Raw genomic sequence first — 23,753 nt, forward strand, 5'->3', positions numbered from 1 at the left:
TTTCTGAAGTAAGCTCCAAAGCTTACTTCAGAAAGCTTTGGAGCTTTCTGAAGTAATTAAGTAAATAGAAAATCCAAAAAAGTGTGTACAAATATTTTTGCAGGGTTTATTTTGTTTGAAATAAAACTCTAATCTCATTCAAAATTAACATGTGTATTGGAACTTTAAAAAAATACTGAGGTCAAAATTAGGTAAAAATTAGAATAAAAAAAAATAATCATAAAACACCTGCAGAAATCTGAGAAAATAAAAACAATAAAAGCCTAAAAATGTCTATTTGGTTACAAAGACTTTTCAGACATTTGAGGTGAAAGGTCTTTGGTGCTTCATTGCAACTCGCTTAGCTACACAGCTGACTGCACAGTTGAACAGCTGAAGAGGAAACACAGTTTTAATGAGCCTACAAACCCACAAAATGATATGTACAAGCCAAGGAAGTAAAATTATCAGACAGTGAGGAATAAAAAGGAATAAAACAGCAAAAGCATCAAATTAAATTGCCATGGGATGTTTCAGTCTGGACAAAAACTATTTTACTTTTCTTTTAATATTTGTAGTTTGCCAAAATCAAACATACGACAACTTGAACCTTTTTCTGTTTCACTGAAGACTATAAATTCTTCAATGATTTTGCAGCAACCAGCAAAGTTTCTGGTTGCTGCAAGGCAACAAATTTGCGTTGACTTATTAGAATGAACAAAAACAATCTTACTCATACACGTTCAAATGATATAAGATGTGCACTAAAAGTTCACCAACTTGAGTTCTGGAGAAAATAATTAAAATTATTAAAGAATACTGAAACTATATTATATGCATTATATGACTATGTGAAGTCATTGGGGCAAAAAAGATCAAGAAGAAAAAGAAGAAAAAGAAGAAAAGAAACTGTTGTACTCTTGTGCTGTGTCAATAAAGATTATTGAATCAAAGATGGCGGCGCCCTTGGAGCAGTCGTGATGCAAAATCAGATCATTTATGTAGGTTTTAAATGAGAAATGTAACATTTTGGACAAGAATAGTAGATTATATATTCCTGTGACTAGAACGCGGAAACAAAGGAATCTGAGATAAGGCGGTAAGTTGTCTAATTCGTATATTTTATAAATATTCCACACCGTCTCGATTTTCTTTCCTTTCACATTGAAACCAGATTATAAACAGAACGAAACAACAAAACGACATTTCAGTCAAGTGACAAAAATATGGAAACTGGTCGAGTTAGCCCTGTCTAAGTTATAGGAGATGAATTGCAGTTTGGCTTTGTGCAGAAAGAATATGTTTGATAATGGTAAATGTGATGACCCTGGAACAGAAAAACGTTCAAAAATAAACAATATTTCAGACTGAAAGTAGTGGCGAAGCCAGCAAAATGTTCTTTTACATAAAAATTAAAAACTAAAAAAACGTTTTTATGATTGATAACCACCTGCGGTATAGAACATAATTAATCCAGGGTAGTTGTTGTGAGATTTAAATTGTCTTGTGCCATAGTAGCACTGAGAGTTTGACCGTAATGAAAGCTTACGTTGCAGCATTGCACATTTTTGGGATTTGGAGTGTTTTGATTCGTCTGTCAATAAATGAGTCCCATGATAGAAAATTATGATTTTCTATTAGCTCTAGATTTTCGATCATGACATCATCCGACTGATCTTCCTATCGGCATCAAAAGTCGAGTTTTCCCCTGGTTTTATCTTTAAACCCTAAACCTCAGCCATAAGAATACTGTTATTTAACCAAGCCAACATAGGTGGCACATAAAAGCAAGACCATGTGTAAGAATACACAACAGGGACAAGAGGAAAAACTGTAAAATTTAAATAAATTGAACATTTCAGTATGAATCAAAAGTTAAACAAAAAGTGTGTTGAAAGGGCAGGCGAGGAAAGAAATTAGTGAAAAGATCAGGCTATTGTTTACTAGCAATTGATTTGAAAAATCAGGTATGAGACTCTGCCCTGCGGGTCAGTTTTCCTTATAGTTAAAAAAAATCAATTTGTTATTTCATCATGGATGATATTCTGTAAACTGCTGCGGTGTTTATTTGCTGGGCCTTCATTATGCCTGAGAAAGGAAAAGAAACATTTTCCTGTTGTTTGCTTTGAATTTCTGTCTTTGTGGAGTTTATGTTATGAGCTCGTTGCAGAAAACTGTCTGGAAATGTGGCTACATACAGATGTAGTACTTAATTAAGATTATATCCATGGTAGAATCTCATACAAGAAAAGAAGAAATTTGTTTCTTGGGAAATATTAAAATACCTATTTAACTGACATTGTGATTGATTGTGCATTTGATAATTAACCCAAGGAGCAGATTTTTTTTCCAGTTTGTTTTGTGTCTGTGTTTGTTACACTGTGATGTTTTGGTAAATGCTTCTGATGTTTTGAGAAAAACAAATAATGATTTATTTAAAAAAAATAATATTATGGCATTGGTTTTTCAGGATGTTTAGTAGAGTCCAAAACTCATTGTGAATTGTCATACACATACAGTCTTTAACATGATCAGTTATTTTCTTTTGATAATGAAAAAACAAGGGAAATATAGCAACAGCAACAAAAGACCCAGCTGAATATAGTCCAATGTTTCCATTAATTTTATAGACATAAAAATACTTTTTACCTCATATAAATTCTGTCTTTGGACACAAATCGGTGCTCTTTACGGGAATGAAACGTGTTATTAAGGAACAGATGACTGCAAAAAGATGTTAGCAGCTGTCAGGAAGCCATTATGATGATCTGACCCCAACATGTACTGACGATCTGAGTGTTTGCAGAAGTTTTCAGTCCCTCTTCTCTGGAGACTCCCGAATGGATGTGCCCAGTCACCATAGAAACATCATCTCCATCTCTCGCTCCAGCCCACTCACTCAGAGATGTGCCCAGACTCGAGTGCTCGGCTCTCCCAGCTGCAGTTTGACGCTGCAGTGCTGTTTGCTGTGATGTTGAGCTAATACTCCAGGGAGTTTTAGTGGGAGGAGAAAAAAAAAACATTCCCACCAGCAGGTGTTTGGAGGGTGCGTTTTAATGCTCATCTGGTTGAAAAAAAAAACGGAGTTTTAACCTCAGGAGAGTTGTCCTCCCTTCAGGCTGGTCAGATTCCATTTATATAAGATCTGAGTGAAAGCAACATCTGGCCTGTTAAAAAGTCTAAAAATTAATGTTACTGAAAGGAGGTTTAACTCTGTTTTTGAATGAAAGAAGGGGATTTATTGACTCATAGCTCTCTTTTTTATAGCCATATATTCCCATAGCAGTAGAATCACCTTCTCCTTCCCAGCTTCAGATAATTGGTCGTAATTCTTGTATATGTATCTCATTTACATCTTTATCTCAGCTTGTTGTCAGGGAGCGCTGGTTGTCCGCAGCTCTAAAGGTCTTGCCGTCTGAGATCCAAGCGTCTCTGCTATGAGATTATTCCCTCCACAGGTCAGGTTAGCAGCACTTCTGAAGTTCAGTGGAGGAGGAGGAGGAAGAGGTTACGGATATTGTTGTGGGTTGCCTTAGAAACCATGTTTTTGTTCACATCTGACTGATATGGTTGTGGAAGAAATCAAGTTCATATCAAACAGATTTTTGAACTTGTAGATGGCATTGTGACCTACATGGTATCATTTAAAATTATAGTTCAGGTTAAAATCTAAAAATCTAGGTTTTAGCGAGGCCCAGCTAATTTCTTTGGAAAAAATGTGTTTATTTTTCTAGACAAAATGTCATCGACAGCGATAAAGTGCAAAACCTACTAAATTCACTGAAGGTTACACAACATTGGGAGAATCATGCACCCAGTGTAAAAAAAGACATAAAAAAGGCCAAAATTAATTTAAAACCTTAAAAGACATAAAAGCATTGTCTCAAGAATTGGAAAATAAAAAAATCTGTGAGTTTCAGTGAGAGAAAAGGCTTCTGGCATGTGACTTTGCTTTTTGACCTGTATTCTCTTAGGAGAAAACTGAAGGTTGTTGTTGCTTGTAGAACACATCCATCCACAAAGCTGTGGGAAAAAAAAATATAATAATTTCCACCCGTTTTCAGACTGATGTTGAAAAGGTGCAATGTGAGTTTCAGGTGATCTTTTACAACCTTTTTCCAAACTATAGCTTTAGCAGAAGAATGCAAATGTCAGGTGTCCAATGAAAGGATGTCTGAATTTCATTTTAGATTAGGCAGCAAGAAAACCAAAAGGTGGCATCAAAGCAATAGCTACCTCGACAAAATATGAGTTCAAAGGTGTAACTACGTAATTGCAACACTTAATTAAAAATTTTTTTTCTTCCGATTTTATTTCTTTGGTTTTTTTATTGAGTTTTATAGATGTGACATTTTAACCTAATTTGTCATTGATTCCCGTTTTGTTTTTGTTCCTTTTTCTCACATCCAAAGCTCTTTATTTGAACTGGATTGTGTATGATATTTTGGATTTCAGACTAGAGCTGCTTTCATTTGACTTAAATGGAAAACTGTCATTCAGTCCTCTGATCGGTCTGATGAAGAACAGCCTGTCCAGGGCGCCGCAGTGACGCAGAGTCATAATCACATCACAGCAAATAAACCTCTCATTTCGCTAAAAAAAAAAAAGAAAACCCACGCTGTTGTGTGACTGACATGGTGTGAAAACCGCCAACTGTTACACAACAACAGCAGCGGTGGAAAAAAAACAATCCTGTAGAGAAATGAGGAGGAGAGCTGTCAGTCTTCTCAAAGCAAGAGCAAGCCCGTCATCTGCTCCTCAAGCCTGTAGATTTAAATAATGTGAAAGTAAATCTGATTTGAGATGAAGGGATTTTTGACTTCTATGCCATGCAACTATGTTTGTTTTTTTGGGGGGGGGGGTTTGGCTTTTTTTGCCATCTTTACTGCTGAAATTCAACTTTTTCCTCCTAAATATAAATGATTACAGATGCAAAGATCAGGCTTTTACTTTTCTTTCCAGTAGCTGTAGCACATTAAGAGCTATTTGAGTAAACCCTGCTTTAGTCTAACTATTAAATGCAAAAGGATTTGCTAGTAAAAGAGAGAAAAGGTCTTCGGGCGTTTTCACAGAGCCAGTATTTGTGAATTTCACTGAACAAGATGGGCTTACAAGGTTAGTCCTGTTTACGCATCAAAGCAAAAGTCCCTGGGCCTTATCTGATAAACAATAAAAAAAAAAAAAAGAGCATCAAAGAACATGCTTGCTAAATCATTTACATAATGTAAAAAAGTTTTTATTTTTTATGTATTTAATAAACAGGAAACAAAACGATTTTTCTTTTTTTTCCCCTTTTTTCCTTTTTTTTTTTTTGGCTCACCGACTATCAGTCAGAGCCAATCAGGAGAAAAGTGTGAGAGTGAAGAGTGCTTCAATATGATGGACAACTGACATTGAAACTGCAAGCTAATATGAAATATTTCCAACTTAACGCCTACAGACAAGAGCAGGAGTGGAAAAACTGTGTTTATTTTGCTTTCAATAAATAGAGAGACATGGTTTGTCTACTTCCTTCTTTCCTTCCTTCCTTCCTTCCTTCCTTCCTTCCTTCCTTCCTTCCTTCCTTGCTTACTTACTTCCATAATCATGTACAAAGGACAGGGACTTAATCAATGCAAGCTTCTCACCGGGGCTCACTGAAAATACCTGATTTCTTCCTTCACTGTGTCACACCTTCCTTCTTTAGCAACATTGCTTGAATTATCAATCGGTCATAAAAACTGTCTTTTTATGTTGATTACTTTTTTCAATAATTACCTTTAAACTCTTAAAGTAGCATCAATGTAAACCTGCAAACCAGAACTATACTGTCTTCTTGTTTTTTCTAACACACTGCAAATTCTATATATCTATTAGTTTCTATTAGGTTGTTTCTATTATTACGGATCTATTAGTTTTGTACCTGTTCTGAGTATCACACCTGCACACAAGCAGTTGACTCAACACTCCAGAAGTATCAGGTGTTTTTTTTACAGGCTGCATTCACAACATGTCTGCCAGCTGACCTTTTGTTCTCTGTCTTTTCTTTCCTCATTTTTCTGAAGGCAGCATCATGCAGGTGTCCTTGAGGAGGCTGACTCCTGTCCCTCTGTGTGCAGTCCAGCCGTGTCGAGGCAGGGATGCTCTGTGGAGCTCGGCGCTCCGCTTCCTGTCCCCCAGCGTCCGCACCCTGTTCAGTGAGACGGGCGTTTGGGAAAAGGACTATCGACCCGAGACCAGGCGCAAAGTAGAAGAATGGTGGCGCTCACGGATTATGGAGCAGTGGCGAAAGGATGCGCTGAACGCAGTAAGTGTGTAAATATGTTTCATTTATCCTGATGAAAACCTGACACAATTTCCCGATTTGTCACATTTTAACCACAAACTTTGTTGTTGTTTTATTTGATTGAAGTCAAAGGAAAATTGTCCATTTCACATTTTTAAAAGTAAAAATGTAAAATTAACAGTGTGTTTTTGCATTTTGCTCACTTTACTCGATTTTTTTTAAAGAGCTAATACAATTACCCAAGGAATATGGTCATCTTAGCATGAATCCAACTGTACTGTGAAGGCCTCACAGCATTAATCAGTTGTAGGGAAGATATTTATGGTGACTGGAGGAGCTGCAGAGATTCACAGCTCTACTGACAGCTGTTAGTCGTACACTTCACAGTTCACAGAAAAAGGTGATTTTTTTTCTGCAAACTTGGTCTTCCTTGTTTTTTTAAACCTCACGAACAATGAACACATTTCCAAAACTTAAAATTAGGTCTTTAGAACATATTTTTGTCATCTACTAAGAAAAAATCCAAAACAAAATATGTTTCATTTGCACTGTTGCATCAGCTGTTTGGGGGAAAGTGACAAGAACAAGAAATTTCTTTCACTTCATGATTCTGGCAGAAGAATGAAATGTTGGGTACATCCTGGCTGGGAGGCTTGTGTGTGAGCAGGTTTTTGTCATCTTGTTGCCAAATTACAACAAAATAACATTTGCTTTCCTGATCAGTTTATACAGATAAACTATCATGTCTGTTCATGTAGACCTTCTTTTCTAGTCATTATTTTAACAAGAATAATTCCCTTTGAATCAAGTGACTAGCAGCCCTGACCCTGTTGTTTAGTACTAATAAGAAAAAATTATCATTGTCAATTTGGTAAGCTTTAGTTTGCATTGAAACAACACATTTTTAAAAATAAATTATAGTAAAATCAGTTTGAGGTTCTATTCCTCTAAAAGTTGTTGGGGAAAAAAAGTCTCCTTTTGGGCTGTGGACAGAAATCTTTCTTGTAAAATGACACTGTTTTTATTTTTGCAGTCCTTTTCTGTTATGAGACAATGTGCTCTGGGCCTATTTCTGCTAAAGTACCCACAGTTCCTGTGAACTGTGTTTTGACAGTCTGCTCTAGAGCTAATTTTGAAACAGAGCAAATGCAGAATAAATTGAAAGTACTCATTTTTATTTGCCATAGAAAAAGTTGATTTGATATTTAAAAAATCTTTTAAAGTACTTGTTAAATGCTGTTTTCACCTTTTCTTTTTCTGAAAACTGTTCAATACATTTCAGTTCTATATTAAATTGAATTTTAATAAAGTGGCTTTCAAATGAATACAAATAAATCTGTTTAACCACATTATGTTTGCTTGTTTAATGGCATCACATTTCAAAAATAGACATTCATAGGATGTGTTTGTTATTTTCTTCTTCTTGAGCCTCCCTGCTTTCACACCTGTTTGAAAAGTGGACACAACCCTGTTAAATGTCAGACTTTTATCTGAAATTTAAACCACAATAAATACATTTTACATCTCCAGTGATATGGATATCATGCTCAATTCAGCTGAGAAACAGACAAAGTGTAGAGAAGGAAATATTAAAAAAGGTTTCATTAACCTGGTGACATACATCTGCACACTGCTAACCTAATAATTTCTTTAAGTACCTTTCAGTCTCAATTCATAATTCAACCTCTTTCAGCTTAAACTGTCTTTGATTATAGTACTTCTGATTCACCTGATGTGTGTGATACTGCAGGAATTTCTGGTTATTACTCCTTCATGTATATTTTCAGTAGATAAAATAACATCATACTTATGTCGTTCTTTTCAGGACCTTGAAATCAGTCATTCTCATTCACGCACACAGTATTCTTCAAAGTAGATGATATAATAAGCAATAAAAAATTGCATTACTCATCAAAAACACTACTTGTCTGTTAGTAATTATACTTTTCAGCTCCACAATGAGCTCTAGCTTACAACTAAATTAATAAAAGTGGCTTCAGATGAAGAAGAACATGAAAGTTTTGGAAATGAATCTGATATGAAGTCCTAATTTAAAGCTCTTTTCTAAGGAATAAAGGGGACATATAAGATCTGATACGCTAACACACTCCCTCCAAAATAGTATACATTTTCAAACTGAATCAAATGATGCTTGAACAAAGTGTTAGTTAAAGAATATACACAGCTATATTTATCTTCTTTATTTTCAATATTTTTCCTGGAACATATTTGGAGTTTCTTTTTTATATTAATGTCATGTTAAAAGTGATAATAGTTTTTAAATCAGAAAAACTTTTAGCAGGTGTGTGTTCATTTTTTAAAACCACTGTAAATACACAGATGGTGCCTCTAAAATGACCTACTTCTTACCGACTATAAAAATAAAAAAGAGACTGTCACAAACCAAGCTTGTAGCGATCGATAGGGTTTTTTTTTTTTTAATGCTGCTGACATTTTGGTCTGCAGTTGAGAAGAAAAGCACAGACACACTTGACGGTATTAAACATGACATTGTGCATGCTGCCTCAATGGCTTTCTGGGCCATTCAATAGAATCGCTCCACAGTTAATGGAAATTGTTTCACCTCGTTTTTTTGTATTTTTTCTGGTAAATGAAACATCTGATGTGAAAAAGATGTTGTTTTTTTACCAGATGTAACTATGGCGAGATCTTTCACCTGTTTTCACATTTATGTATTTTATTTAGTTAATTTTTCCCTAACCTCACAGGCGTTTGGGTCCTGGTAGCTCGTCACAGGCTGATTATATGTCCTAATGCTCCGAGCGTGTGGCTGTCTAGGCAAAGCTGACAGTGATTAAGTGCATTTATGACAGGGCGCTGGCTCTAATTAATTTATTGAAAAATTCATGAGTCAGGTTTCCTGTAATCACGTATAGCTGGGTGGAAGTGGTCCTCGCTGTGCTGCCATAGAAACCGTGTTGTGATTGTAAACCATCCATTATCTGCCACCGTTTAGACACTATAATCAGCCGCTGTGCGAGCCTCATACGGTAATACAGTCAGCGGCCCTCGCTCTGAATATGATGAGTTATTACTGGCGTCCTCACCTCAGCCACTTAATGCAGTCTCATCCACATACAGATCCTTCAACGTCAGGCCAGCTTTAAGCTGCTCTTGTCTGTGTTTCTTTTTTTTTCCCCACCACAGCATTCCGTCAAGAAGAAGTTTTACGTCCTCTCTATGTTTCCGTACCCATCGGGGCGCCTTCACATGGGGCATGTGCGAGTGTACACCATCAGCGACACCATTGGTCACTTCCAGAGAATGAGAGGCCATCAGGTATGCCTGCTTTTGTCCACATGTGTTCACTATTATTACCCCGGTCATCCCTAAAACACGCCAGGCACTCAGAGCAGCCGCAGCTGAATGCCAGCCAGAGATATCTCATGTTGTCCGGGCTCAAATATTCTGCAAGGAGCGGAGAGCCAATGTTGATGTGTCTTCCTGGTAAAGCTCAGATCTAAGCAACTGAAAATGGAAAAAAAAAAAAAAATTATTATTGAGTCATAGATTAAACTCTTTCACGAGAAAAGCAGCTTAATTGCAGACTCTAGGGATTTTTTTTCATCATTGATCTCACAAGGTTTATGGTTATTTTCAAATTCTAATTATTCTCGAAAAGATCTTAGATGAGGTATTTGCAGTTGAAACCAGATATTTACATACACTTTGTTTAAAGACAAAGACAAGTTTTTTTTTATTGTCCGACATTCAGTCGGACTAAATGTTTGCTGTTTCAGATTAGTTAGAATAATAGAAAAATCATTTTTAAGATTTTTTTGGTTTTGCATTTTTTTCAGTTTTTTAGAGCTACACAGCAGGAGAGCAAACTTTGATGCAGTGTGTGTGTGTGTGTGTGGGTGTGGGTGTGCGTGTGCGTGTGTGTGTGTGTGTGTGTGTGGGTTGTATTGACTTCTCTTTACAAATGGCAGATAAAAGCTTTTGGGCTGATTCCTGTGTTGTTGTGATTCTACTAAAATTCTGTGAAAGGAACTCTTCATTCAGGCGAAATAAAAATACAAATTTAAGAATGAAAAGCAACCTCTTCAAATTAATGTTTGACTCATTGGCAATGAAGGCCGCTCTTTGGCCGGTCAGTGAAGCCAGGACAGCTCTGACGGCATCTCACAATGAGAGCAAGTGGGTGACTAAGTGAGAAACAGTTAACAGCTCCAATATTTTCTTTAATTTGCTGCTTTAATTCGTTCTTATAATTTAAAAGTTGCAGTAAGTTTTGCACAGTCGTGACATTAACTGCAGAGTTGAAAGTACGCATATTCCTATATCCTGAATGTAAATGTTTATTACGTAATCCTTCAATTGCTGCATTTTTGTCAAACCTAAATGTTTCAGACAGTTTAATGGCATATAATCATTACCAGGATAGGTACATAAACACATTTCAAATCATATCACATTTATCGAAATCTATACAAACCTTGTTAAATTACGGCCTAGCCATGATCAGGTTGTTGGTTTGATTCCAGCTCCATTCTGTCAAATGTTGATGTGCTCTGGACTGAGGTTATTCAGCCACAGGTGCTTTCAATATGCATTAATGATCTGAGTTCATCCTGGACCTGGTGGGCTGCCGGTTCGATCCCCTCTCTGAATACAGTTTTGATTTTATGTTTGATATTGTGTCTTCATGCCTGAAAGTATTTATTTACAGAACATAGTCAATTTGACTTTTTTTTTTAAGTGTAGCTGAGTTTTAACATTTCTGTATAATACAGTTTTACCATTTGCAGCTGCTATTGTCAGATCCATAAAGAGGAAAACTGAGCTGTTTTCCTCTTTGTCTATAGCCACAGGGTATTAAAACTGAAAGATCTCAGAACTTCTGTGGCAATTTAACTTTTACTTTTGTGTATTCGTTTCCTTTTGGTTTTCAGTAGGTGTGTAAATTAAGGCAGATCCATACTCTTGAGCTAAAGCCCTCTGGTGTCTTAATGACCAGACTAGTTAAGATCAAAGTGCTTCAGTCCACAGCTCTCTTTACTCTCTGTTTGATTCCACTTACCGACTGCTGTCGATGGCGCTGAGGCCAGCCACTGCGAGGTCAGATTTGTGGCTGTTTTACAGGAACACACTTCTGCTTCGATCATTGCTCATCTAAACAACCACTGGTCCTTGCTTTTAGCCAGACAACAAACTGCTATGTGAAAAAACTGCTCTGAAAAGCTTTGCTCCTTTGAGATTTTACATCAAATGTGCGTTTATCCGTCACCTGCTGAGAGAATCCCCTTTTTCTCTGTGGGATTTCCCTGAAGGAAACTTGGTTTCACTTGATTGCTGGTTGCTCATTGCACAGCACTGCTCTTTCCCTGAGCATCTGTCTAAAAGCAAACACCGTTATGGTGTATGCTCAAAACTCCCCAATGTGTTAATTGAGAAACATACACTCACCTGTTGATATTCTGCTGAGTTTTTGATGTTTTGAATATGGTTTGAAGTCCTATTATAATGTGATGATAACTGATGATCAAATTTACAATGTCTTTTATGTAGCCACTGTTTATACGGATAAATATAGTGTAATAATATGTTATCTGGAGATGCACAGATCAGAATTTTCTGGCCAATTTCGATTCCATGGATTTTGAAATGATTCAACTTGCTGAAACCACAGACATCAATGCAGACATCAATGCATTTTGGCGTGCTGTTTAGTTGCTGCAGTACAATAAAACAGATACATCTCTTGATGTAAAATTACTTTTGTCCACTGAAACAAGTGGACACAGTAAGAATTTGCGTAGAAATGTTGGCATCTGGAAAAAAGAGTGTGAAGTTGCATTTCAAAGCTAACACAGATGGAATTGAGCTGCGTGGGTGAGCGCTTTTATTTAGTACTGTCGCTCTGCAGTCACAAAACGAGTCTGCCAGCTCTCCTGGAACCCTTGTGATACAGAAGGCTGTGAGTTTACAGTATGTTTCCTGTCCTGGTTGGATCTGTGTCATCCGATACTACAGTAGAGCTAATTGTGATCAACATTAAGGTCGGGACAGGCTTTACTCTTTAAGTGTAATATCATCCATAAAGGAAAAAAACAAAATTGGCAACCTTTTCATAATAGACCTTCATAAATAGAGCCTCACTTCAGCTATTTATGCTAAATAAGCAGACCTGCATTGTATCACCATAACGCTGCTCTCATCGTTTTAGTATGTGTTTTTTTATTATTATCATAGACTATCCTTGGCATGTGCTCTGCTCGTATTTCCCCGGAGCTTAGTGAGCCGACAGCCTCTCAGCCTTATACCATCCACCACTCGGCTTTACAAATGAGGGCCCAGCAGTTACCAAGGATACCAATTCATCTGAAACATCAGACCCGTTAGAGTCCCCGCAATGATCCTCTCCAGCCTTCGACTCATTGTCACTCTCCTTCTCCTCCACTTTACTCGCTCCTTCCAGTCCTGCGCTTTCATCTCGTTTTTCTCTCAGTGAGCAGAAAATACAGCCGAAGGGCTTGAGAAATGAGTGAAAGAGACTTCCTAAGTGTGTGTGTCAAAGAGCGAGACAAAAGCACGGATGTGTAGACGGAGCACTTCTGGACAGGGAAAACATTAATACGGAGGGCAGGGGGGCTTTGGGTGAGCAAAAGACAACATTTTTGCAAGTGATGTCTTCAGTCGAAGTGGAATAGCATGAAAAAACCATAGATAAAAGATAAATTACTATAGAAGGACAGGAATATAAAACAAGGGTGTAAAATGCGACCAAATTTTTGCTTTAAAAAATGTATGTAATGTCCATCAATCTGTTATTCCATCCAGCTGTGCCTTCTGCTATTTTGGCTTGGTGTGTCTTGCTGAGACTCCAGAAGAGATAATCGCTGATGTAGACTCTGAAAAAGTGATTTCTGCTGAGCCTATCCATATGATAGCCACTGGCAGTGTGTGAAAGCATGTCATGGTCTGCAGCAGAAACTATTGTACTTAAGCTGAACTCCATTTTTAGTGGCTCAGATTGCAGCAGGATCACTAACAACTTTAATAATCTTGGTATGACTGTGTTTAAGTATTATTGAACGCTAAAAGAGAACAAACAGGGCTCTGGCTGTTCTTCTTCTTCAGGTGAGAAATGATTGTGTTCAGGGTTCGTTTGACATGATGCGTGGAGAGGTTGGAGCCATGAGCAAACTGTGGGGTTTCCAGAGAAGACGGCAGGCTGGCTTTGAATGTGTCCTATTGTTGCTTAGAGCATGTTTTATCACAAAGGTCAGCATCACAGGCTTTAGTCACTGAGACAGTTTTCTAAAGATTTTCTATCTGTGGAGAGATTTTGCAAAGTTTAACCTGAGTGTAATAAAAGCTTATTGGGGAAAAGAAATATCTGATACATAAAATGCAGGTATAAAATCTTCCAACATTATCCAGATTAGTATTAATTTCAGTTGGTTAATGTGGGCTGACTTATGATTGATTCTTTAACTAATTATTTACCCAACAGTGACAATTAATACACAGCTGAATTCCCAGGTGCTAAATCCGATGGGTTGGGACGCTTTTGGGCTTCCTGCCGAGAACGCAGCCATAGAGCGAGGTCTCGATCCCGAAGAGTGGACAAAAAGGTGTGCACATTTAAAACAAAGAGTGTAAATGCCTTATTTTCGTGTGTAACTTCTTCCTCTTCTGCTTTTCTGTTCAGTAACATCGAGTCCATGAGGGAGCAGCTGGATAGCCTTGGGCTCTGCTTCAACTGGGACAGAGTAAGTGGGAGATAGAAGAGGATCGGCCAAGATGTTACAAAAGACCGAGTCGCGTTTGCTCTTTCTATGTTCATGCTACATTTACACACATAAAGAAGAGGGAATCTGAAAAAGTGTCCAAGTACTTTTTCACATTACAACCACAAGCATTTATATTTCATATTTTTGTTACTTTGGAGATCCACAGCTCAGAATTGGGTAAGCAAAAATGAAACGTAGCGCAAAAGGAACAAGACAACTGAGAAGAAATCCATTCAGTTGCATAGGAAGCTGATGGACCAGGCTGGACTTTTAAGACACAAAGAAATCCAGAAATGTTGCTGCTGCTTCTGTGATTAGAGGAAAAAGGAAAGTAGCTCTCTGCTGACTTCCACTTTGCACTGCGCACCTGATTTTTGGCTTTCATCAACAGGAAATCACCACTTGTCTCCCAGACTACTACAAGTGGACACAGTATCTGTTCATCAAGCTCTTTGAAGCTGGACTGGCATATCAAAAAGAGGTAGGAATATTTTTTTCATAGAGAAATAACAAAACCAGTGGAGTTGTCCCTTTTTTTTGACCTGAAAAACAGAAGCCTTTCTATTATTGAGGCAGAAATCAGGCGTCCTCATTTCATTTTTAACCGTGTGGGTTTTGATCTGACTGTGTGTGCTTGTTTTTTTCCGGCATTCAGGCCGTGGTGAACTGGGACCCCGTTGATCAGACAGTGCTGGCAGATGAGCAGGTGGATGAAAGTGGTCGATCCTGGAGGTCTGGCGCTCTGGTGGAGCAGAAGCTACTGACACAATGGTTCATCAAGACTACAAACTATGCTAAGGTTCGACTGGTTCATGTGCGAGAGCCATATTTGTAAGGTGTGTGTGTGTGTGTGTGTGTGTGTGCGCGTGCGTGTGTGTGTGTGTGTGTAAAAACGAGCAGCGGAGTCCTCTGATAACAATCATGGCTGACACTTCAGTAGCAGCAGCTGCTGCCCTGCCTCCCTGCTTCTGTAATCAGACCCCTGGAGACCATCATCTTTAGCCCGGCCTCTCTGTTCAAAGGGGTAAATACAGGAGCAGACCTGGGGTTGGTCTGGCTGGCTGATGAAACCTAACCTTCCTGCACAGGGGTGAGCGGGCCTGCTGTAGGGAGCGAAAACTCTCTCCGGGCCGAAACAGGCACAGTGGAACACTAGTTAATGTGTTTTACATGCAGCACATGCATTTACTCTGTGAGACGTTATGTGCAGCAGAAGCCACATTAGCTGAAATGAGTGGGGGTCAACATTTGACCCTACAATATTTGGTGCATTTGCAAGAGTAAAAAGAAAAAAAAAAAAGTTAAATATTTTGTATTTCACTCATAAATAAAGAGAAATAGAGTGGAAATTCTTGTACTCTATGACTCCAGAGGTAGGTTTTAAATCTAATGCGTCACAAAAACTGATGATGCGTTAAAGTCCATGTTGTGGCTAATTATTCACAAAAATTTCCCCTACCCACCCAAGAACTGTAATAGGGAAAATAAATCATGTTTTGCATATTTTTCATAAATAATAAAGGTCATATCAACTTATCAAACTGGCATGTAAAAAGGTAAAATCATCAAATTGGTTGAATGATTGATGAAGTTATTTAAGACGTACTGCATTATGCAAAACGAGACATTTTTTGTCCCTAGAGGCTTCAGTGGGTTGAACGTTAGGGGTTAAACATTCCCCTGCATTGTAATGGGCCAATCAGTTTTGATTGCTTTACCTAGCGTCACAAAAATCTACTAAAAAATCAACATCAGACAAAAGCGACTTCCTCTACAACCTTGATTTCTTTTTTTTTTGTTTTTAAGTTGATTAGAAAATTCTTAGAAAATTGTGTTGCAGTGACAAAGAACAGCCATAAAGCAAAACCCAACGATTCCCCTTCCTACTAGTAAATATAAAAAGTATCCTTTTCTTACAAGAAAGATTCACATTGAGTCTTTTTACGCTTTGTGGTTTCATAACATATTTCACTTATTTAGAGTGTAATGTTACTGTAGTTTAAGTTATAAAATAAATACAGGGGTAATAAATTAAGAATTATTCCACTGTACAAACTTTTCCAAATTTTGCCCACAAACTTAAATGTCATCCACTTCTTAGTCTATTACATGAAACCTTAGTAACTTTGTCGTAACATGACAAAGCGTGAAGCAGTTCAAGTATTTATTTATTTTTTTTTCAATTCACTGTAGCCATTAGTAAATCAATTTTACTCATTTTGGATTTATTGCCTGTCAAGTTTTTCATTTCAGATTAATCTAAAGACATTTTGTCCACCATCAGTTTTTATCCGATTGGCGTAGTCGAAGTTGGCCGCGTGCAACCGTGTCAGAGGAGCGAGTGGAGGTGGAAGCAGCCTACTGTGACAATGTGTTCCTGCATTTCTAATTTTCTCTGACGAGCAGAGAAGTGGGAAGGAAGGAACAGGGAGGTGTTAAGGGAAAGAAGTGAGAAAGACAGATGGAGATGAAAGGAAGGAGCATGTCGAGCAGCAGCGTGCCAAATGAAAAGTGATGTAATTGGACTGCGAGTTTCCTGCGTTTCGTCTGCTCGGCCCCACGCACGTGTCCGGGTCCGTTAGACAACATTAACCTCAGACAATGTTCAGTCAGTTTAGCCATCAAGTTGCTCCACGTTGCACAATGGATCTGTTAATGATGAAAAAATAACGTGCAGCGCGCAGGATGCTAAATTATCTGCTGGCTGCAGGAGAGTTTTTCAATTTCATGCATAATCACTCTTTGTAGGCAGAGAAATTCTGGACAGAGAGAGTGAGTCTCCATTTTTATAGTTCTCTGACAGTATTCGTTAAAGGCATGCTCGTTCAAGTTTCTGAAAACGCTTCATCATTTCAGTAAATTGCCCAGAAGCAACTTGAGTTTCGTGCTACAATGTATTGTATTCTTCTCCGAACGACTCTTTCTCCCTCTCTGAGATATAGAGTAATACTTAGTTTTTGCCATACCATGTTTTTTTTTCTCTCACAGTTTTCTTAGTTTCCATAGTAACGCCTGTCCTTGTTGTACATGTTACAGTTATTTGTGCTTCTGTGGCAAATCAGTACTTTTGAGTCGAGGAAAGTAAAAACAGTTGTTCCCTCTCACTGGAAATCCATCTTTGCTTGTCCGTCATGCCTCCTGGAGTTTATTTTTCATTTCTCAGTTTTCATTGATGTCTCACTGATTCGGGTTTATTATATTTATAGTGCCTTACAAAAGTATTGCTCTTCAGCTTTTCAAAGCAATATTTTTAATGCTTCATCCACAAACGACAATGTATTTCATTACTTGAAGCATCTAATAGAGCTCTGAGACCTGACCACCCATATAACCTGACAGTGGGAACTCCTGAGGAGCAGTAGAGACCCATAACTCTGGTCAACCATTTCCATGGTGACAGTTGGTGGTGGCAGCATCAGGCTGTGGGGATACTTCTGTTTTTGAGTTGATGGAAAGATAAATGGATTAGCCTGTTAGGCCAGATGGGACAGATGTTCACCTTCCAGCGGAGAAATGATGCTAAAAATACACCTGTAGCTACAATGAAATGATTTGGATCAAAGTATTTTGATGCGTTGGAATGGCTCAGTCAAAGTCCAGATCTAAATCTAAAATAGCATTAGCAGCAAAACCTGAAAATATATTTCCACAGGTTCCCCCCATATGACTGATTTTCTGATTTTGCCTACAGAAATGGGCAGAAATTTCAGTCTACAGATGTACAAAGAGGCGCATCCCAAAATACATGCAGCTTTGAATGCATGCTCGTGGTCTGGATGTCAGCGCATGCCGCACTTTTCAGATTACTTGTCATCTGAGAAGGCATAGCATGTCTCTGTTTTCCCAATCTGGAGCAAACATGGCCATTCGGTTCTGCACTCATGTCCACTGAGGACCCCAGCCAGTGTTTATGTTTGTATCAATAACTCTGTGATGAGGCAGCACACAGCGAGAAAGCTCCAGGAGCCGGACTGTAGGTAATGGATTGTGACAGACTGAAAGGGAAATAGAGAATTATAACATCTCTCTCCACTGACCAGCTGCGGCTTTTGGCCCGAGCCTCGTTCATATGCATAGATCCATTTAATCATGCAGAGTAACTGTTGGTATGTGTGGGGCGGGGGAAGTGGGCAGTACACTCGATCCCACAGAGTTTGTTCATTTCCAGGAAAGTAGAGGCAGTAGAAGTCAGAGTTTTTAAAAATCCTCTTCTGTCCAGCTCTGGTGACGTGGCAGGCTTGTGCCGCTTCGTCCAATTAATTTTTCAATGCTTTGAAAGAGGCCACACTAAGCTGCAGTCACGTAGTTCTGAGAATATCGCCTTGCCACAGCGAGGTGGAAGATTTGCTATTTTCACAGTTGTTCCAAAGTTGAAAACCTGTTTGTCTCTTGTCTTTTTTTTTTTCCCCCAGCCTCTCCTGGATGCTCTGGCAGACCTTCCTGAGTGGTACGGGGTTAAAGCCATGCAGGCGAATTGGATTGGAGAGTGCACTGGATGCTACTTTGATTTTAAACTCAAGGTGAAACTCATAATTCTCGCCATCTTTTAGCTTGTGTTTCCACACCAGGAGGTTTTGCCACCACTGCTTTCATCTCTCCATCTATTTTCTGTGTCTTTTTCCCCAAATTGATTGCTCATTTTTAAGCTTTGTCTTTGATGCCTCTGTTTACTGGTGTATTTGACTGAAAATGCATTAAAAATAGGCTTCAGAGTGATGGCTTTATTATTTGCTTTCAGCAGCTACACACATTTATGGGTGGCAATTTTCCCAAACAGATAATGTCACAAATTATGTTGGATTCATGAAAGCCATATTTGCCGTTCTCTGTGAAGAAGTGATTTCAAGCTGAGTGGAATCAATGAACCCACTGAGAGGCCTCTGATTGTCAAAGCATGTTACTCAAAAATGTGTTACTTAAGCCTGTCTCTTTACTTTAGGAGAAATTAAGAAAATTGACAATTTGTGTTTTTCTGTCTGTGTGTGTTAGAAGGATTTCTGAGATAGGATGAATAATTACTGCTGCATTATTAAACTGACTGGATGCCTGATTTTACATCGTCCTGCACAAAAACTCCATAGCGCATCAGGGAGTCAAGCATACTTATTAGTACTTATTGAACCTGATATCGTCTGATAATCAATTAGTGCTGTTTTTTGATAGCATTGACAAGACTATGCTACGTACAATCTCAGAGTGTGCAATATTAATAACTCCAAAGTCTTGTTGGAATGCCGTAATTGTCGGTTAATACACTCCGGGCGTCATGAGTCCCATCATTTTGTGCCAATCCAATATCCGTCCTGTTGAATTGCGGTAGATGCTTCCCTCCTGATACGGATCACAGTAATAAAGATTAAAGAGGCGGCTGGAGACACACATGAGAATAACCGCAGTGAGGAAAATCTGAGTTTGTTACAATATTGTTGCACCAATCTTCATCAGCGATGTTGCAATTACATTTTTTTTTTCTTTCACACAGTCCTATAAGAAAAATGTTTATCTTTCGTAGTGCACTGTGATCACAGTCTCATTACCGCTGCCCACCCTCTTCTGTCAGGGTGGGCAGCGGTAAATGTGTAAAATGTTTTTCATTAAAAGGTTTTAGTAAAGAAAAAAAATCTCACAACTTCCTTTAGTCGACCAGTTTATGCACAGTTTGGAGGCGTGTGCTTCTCCATAGCTCTTCAAAGCTGTATTCCACTGAGAGTCTATTTGTCGTCGATCTTATCATGGCACAGTATTTATTGAGGTCTAGATCATAAGTTGCTTTCAGCTGTATGGTTGGATCCTTGGTGCCTCCTGCGTTCAGCCAGCATGACCAGTCCTGCTTTGTATTATCACATGATCAATCCATACCAGAGCCTGCAGGCCACATTTTAAAGCTAGGTTTACACCAACTTGAACCCAGGACCCACATCTTATCTCCATGATAGTGGACAGCATAGATTTCCCCCATAAAAGTTATATAGATGCTCAAAATGGTCTGTTTTGTTATGTGTGATGTGGACTGCGCTATAAGTTCTAGATGCACCTCAGAAAACTTCTCTAAGGTCTGACATAGATCATCAACGCTCTGACTGATTTTTAATGTTGCGGTACAGTCTGATGGGAGATTATGAAATGTTATAAATAAAAAGTATCTAAAAATAAGAACAAGAGGTGGAGATTGAATCACTGATATTGAGTAATTTATAAAACCTTATTTCTCTCCAAGTTGTGATTGGTATAATCGTTTCAGCAGTATTGTAGAAAAAAACAAACAAATTGAAGTTAGAAAAGCAGCCGGGGTTGGAAGGTTCCCAAATATTACTTTGCAGATCTTATTTACTGATATTTATTCTTACTTTGCAGGTCAACGGTAAGGAGACAGGCGAGACCCTGTCAGCTTACTGCTCTGCCCCAGAGATGGTGTACGGAGCAGCTTACCTGGCCATCCTGCCCTCCCACAGGCTGCTGCATGGCAGCAGCTCAGTCCGCTCGCTCCTACTGCAAGCGTTTCAGCCTGGGCGAGGTTAGTCTGACCCCAAACATTCATTAGATGTCGTGTGGGACACCCTTTAAGTATTTTTTTTGTCACTATTTTCACATTGAGGCACTTCACTGCAGAACATGAGACAACTCTTGGAAATGTTCAAGTCTGTTGTCCTGAATAAAAATGTTGTTGTTGAACATTAACCATATGTCTGTGCATCTTCAATGCGCTGCTGTGTTAATTAGTGTTTTAAAAAGAAGAAAATATTTGAAGCAAGAACTTTCTAACTCCTCATCCTCTCTGTGTTTTATATTCAGACTGCCTAACAGAGGTCACTGCTCTCAACCGGTTCACCAGCCAGGAGGTTCCTGTGGTGATCTCCCACAAGGAGGCGTTCGATGACTATCTGGACGCTGTGATCGGTGAGTTCTGGGGCTCGTGTTTGCTGCTGACTGCTACATGTAGAACAGGCCGTTATTAATCTTCTGAAAAAATGTATTTTACTCTACATTTGTTCCAAGCAAGACAAAAAGCACCAGAGGGTGTTTGTGTTGAAGTGATTACTCTCGGGGCAGCTTCTCCTTTTTGCTATTGAAGTCTGTTGTGCGAGACAATTTGTAGCGACTTTTATATATACATCCATTTATTGATTACTGCACTGCAAAAACACAACATTTCACCAAGTATTTTTGGTCTTGTTTCTAATTTATGTTTATGTTGCTCCTGTTGTGACAGGTATTCCAGATGTGAGTGAGGAAGACCTGTCTGTGGCCAGAGCCCTGTATCTGAATTGGACCACGGTGCTGAAAACCCACAAAGACGGAACACAAACTCTGATTAACTCTCAGAAGGTCAGCAGCGATGATGATGATAATGACGATGCCCATTAGAACAGCACTCCAGTTCATTTTGTCTTACTATTTAGAAAGACAAAATCGTTTATTTATTATCTTTTTGTGATCTCGGTGTAGTTCTCAGACTTCACCAGGGAGCAGGCGTTGCAGTCCATTACCCAGAAGGCCAGAGAGCAGGGAGTCGGGGGCCATCTTACCAGCTCCAAGCTCAGAGACTGGCTGATATCCAGACAGCGTTACTGGGGCACGCCCATCCCAGTGGTGCACTGCGACTCCTGCGGTGCCGTCGCCGTCCCTGAGGAGGAGTTACCTGTTACTCTGCCGAAGACGCCGCCTCTCACAGGAAAAGGGGCGTCGCCTTTGGGAGCTGTTCATGATTGGGTCAACTGCAAGTGTCCCAGGTGGGAAAGCTGATATTCAGATTCATATTTTTAATCTCCTAAAGAGAATGGTCTAAATAACTTTTTGCTCCATCAGTTGTTCCACTCAACAACTTGATTTTGTCTTTTATATATCAGAGTGGTGACATTCATGATCAGCCCAAATCTATGCATAATACAAAAGATGAGATTAGTGTCACAGTTGACAGAGGCTTTTTCTTTTTTTTTGTTTATTTTGCTGTGTTATTTCACTTAATAAGATAGAGAACAGACAAAAAGGGGAGAAGCGCATCAGACTATGCGAGCTTATTTGATATGCAAATATTGTTTGCTGTCCTCGGCGCTGTGTGAACTGCCTTCATGTGAGCGCCTGATATGCACCAGTCTTAGGCGAAGAGTGGAAGATGCTTCATTTGAAGTGAGTCGCTGGTGAGTGAAGAAGGCAAAATAATTGGTGTGAACCAAAACAAAGGCTGTAGCATCTAAATAAACTTCTCCTATGACAAAGAGAATCAATATTGCTCTTTTATTCGAACTTTGATATTAAAAAATGTTATATATGTTAGCGGGATATTTATGTTTGACTTAATCTGATCCCAGTCTTATTTTTCAATCTTTCCAGTGATTTCCTAAAATGACTTCTTAAAAATAAATGTACTTTACTTTTTGAACGGAGTAAATCCACGATCCACTTCAAAGTGCCATAATCACATTTTAATATATCACAGATTTTGTCTGTTGATAAATCATAACTAATACTTTTTTACTGTACAATTCATTGAAGTGTATGGTTCTATCACATAACAAGGTGAAAAATATGTGTGTTTGCAAGGCTTTGCAGAACAAGAGGCTCCGTGAATCATGCAGGTCAATTATCTTTTCTACTTACAAATATCTTTAATATCTTGTCTGGATACATTTAATCCAATGGCTCTTCATGTCCTGAAGTCTTTACTCAGCAGTAAATCATCCCTCTAAAGAGGTTTTAAATAAATTATCATATCATCGCTTTATTCCAAAGTATTGCAGGCATTAGCGCACAGAAGCCTCATTTAGACGCTTGATGTTGTTTATGGGAGTCTGTCTTGTTTATTTTTTTTACACAGCATGAGTGATCGGGGACATTATGCGGAGTTCTGTGAGTCAGAATTGAATTATGTGTGAACTCTCTCCGGTGACTGTCTCTGCTCTGCATTTCCTGTGTTTCCTCAGGAGACCGGCTCCGACAAAACGAGCCTGCTGTCAGGCGGCTTTACAAGAACAAGGGGCGCTGACAGAGAGTCTGCAAATTGTGTGATTAATGCTTTTTGTTCAGACTGGCTTATGCAATGAGTAGCATGTGTGGCAGGGGCCGCATGAGACGGTGTCGGAGGTTACGTAAGCCAGCTGTGCTTCGAAAGCGGCACACAGAGGGAGCGCATGCACACGCATGAACCCCCTGCACATAGACATCATCTCACATATACACACGCACACACGTACACACACGCTCGTTCTCCACTCAGCGACTCGGTGGATGTGTTTGGAAATGCACGACGACTACTCCTCTGGCGCCTCCGGAGTCCCTCGCTGACATGGGAATTCCTCTCTGAATACGACTAATCACCGTCAGGGCTCCATGTTGATTAAAACAAAGGCCTACTCAGTCGCAGATGGCACAAGTCATCAGATTGTGTTTACTCTAAAGTTGTTAGAATTGCTCCCCATCAGCGATGATTGATGGTAATAATCGGCGAAGACGCCGTTATCTCCCCTCCACCCGTCTCCCCCTCAGTTGTTAAGTGTCTGTCGAAATTTTTTCCTTTCACTCATGGACCGTGTCCAATTAAAGTTTGAGTGGGGCGCAGACGAGCGGGGTTGGTGAAAGAAGCGGTTTTATCTGTCCTTGAGGAAGTCATTTCCTGTGCGCTCATCTCGTCTCCGACCCTCCGCAGATCTGTAAATTAGCCTGCCAACTGAACCCTGCTTCAGCTTTCGCCTGATTAGGAGAGCGTGCCTGCATGTGTGTGTGTGTGTGTGTGTGTGTGTGTGTGTGTGCGT

General features: G+C 39.1%; 1 protein-coding gene across 2 annotated transcripts in view; it reads left to right on the top strand.

Moving 5' to 3' along the window:
• The first annotated feature begins 927 nt into the window (after positions 1-927).
• The window catches only part of lars2 (leucyl-tRNA synthetase 2, mitochondrial), a 37,195-nt gene continuing 14,369 nt past the window's right edge, over positions 928-23,753 (top strand). Inside the window, exons 1-12 of one of the 2 annotated variants that reach the window (XM_017309229.1) lie at positions 928-1,078; positions 6,024-6,265; positions 9,413-9,544; positions 13,754-13,845; positions 13,923-13,983; positions 14,396-14,485; positions 14,660-14,803; positions 18,417-18,524; positions 20,359-20,518; positions 20,797-20,901; positions 21,215-21,330; positions 21,451-21,734. In XM_017309229.1, coding sequence (XP_017164718.1) covers positions 6,032-6,265; positions 9,413-9,544; positions 13,754-13,845; positions 13,923-13,983; positions 14,396-14,485; positions 14,660-14,803; positions 18,417-18,524; positions 20,359-20,518; positions 20,797-20,901; positions 21,215-21,330; positions 21,451-21,734 — 1,526 coding nt within the window. In that variant the 5' untranslated portion in view covers positions 928-1,078; positions 6,024-6,031. The remainder of the gene's footprint in view (positions 1,079-6,023; positions 6,266-9,412; positions 9,545-13,753; positions 13,846-13,922; positions 13,984-14,395; positions 14,486-14,659; positions 14,804-18,416; positions 18,525-20,358; positions 20,519-20,796; positions 20,902-21,214; positions 21,331-21,450; positions 21,735-23,753) is intronic. The other variant, XM_008432278.2, reaches the window with a different exon arrangement.

This window comes from Poecilia reticulata, linkage group LG16, assembly GCF_000633615.1.
Source record: "Poecilia reticulata strain Guanapo linkage group LG16, Guppy_female_1.0+MT, whole genome shotgun sequence".
Lineage (NCBI taxonomy): Eukaryota > Metazoa > Chordata > Actinopteri > Cyprinodontiformes > Poeciliidae > Poecilia > Poecilia reticulata.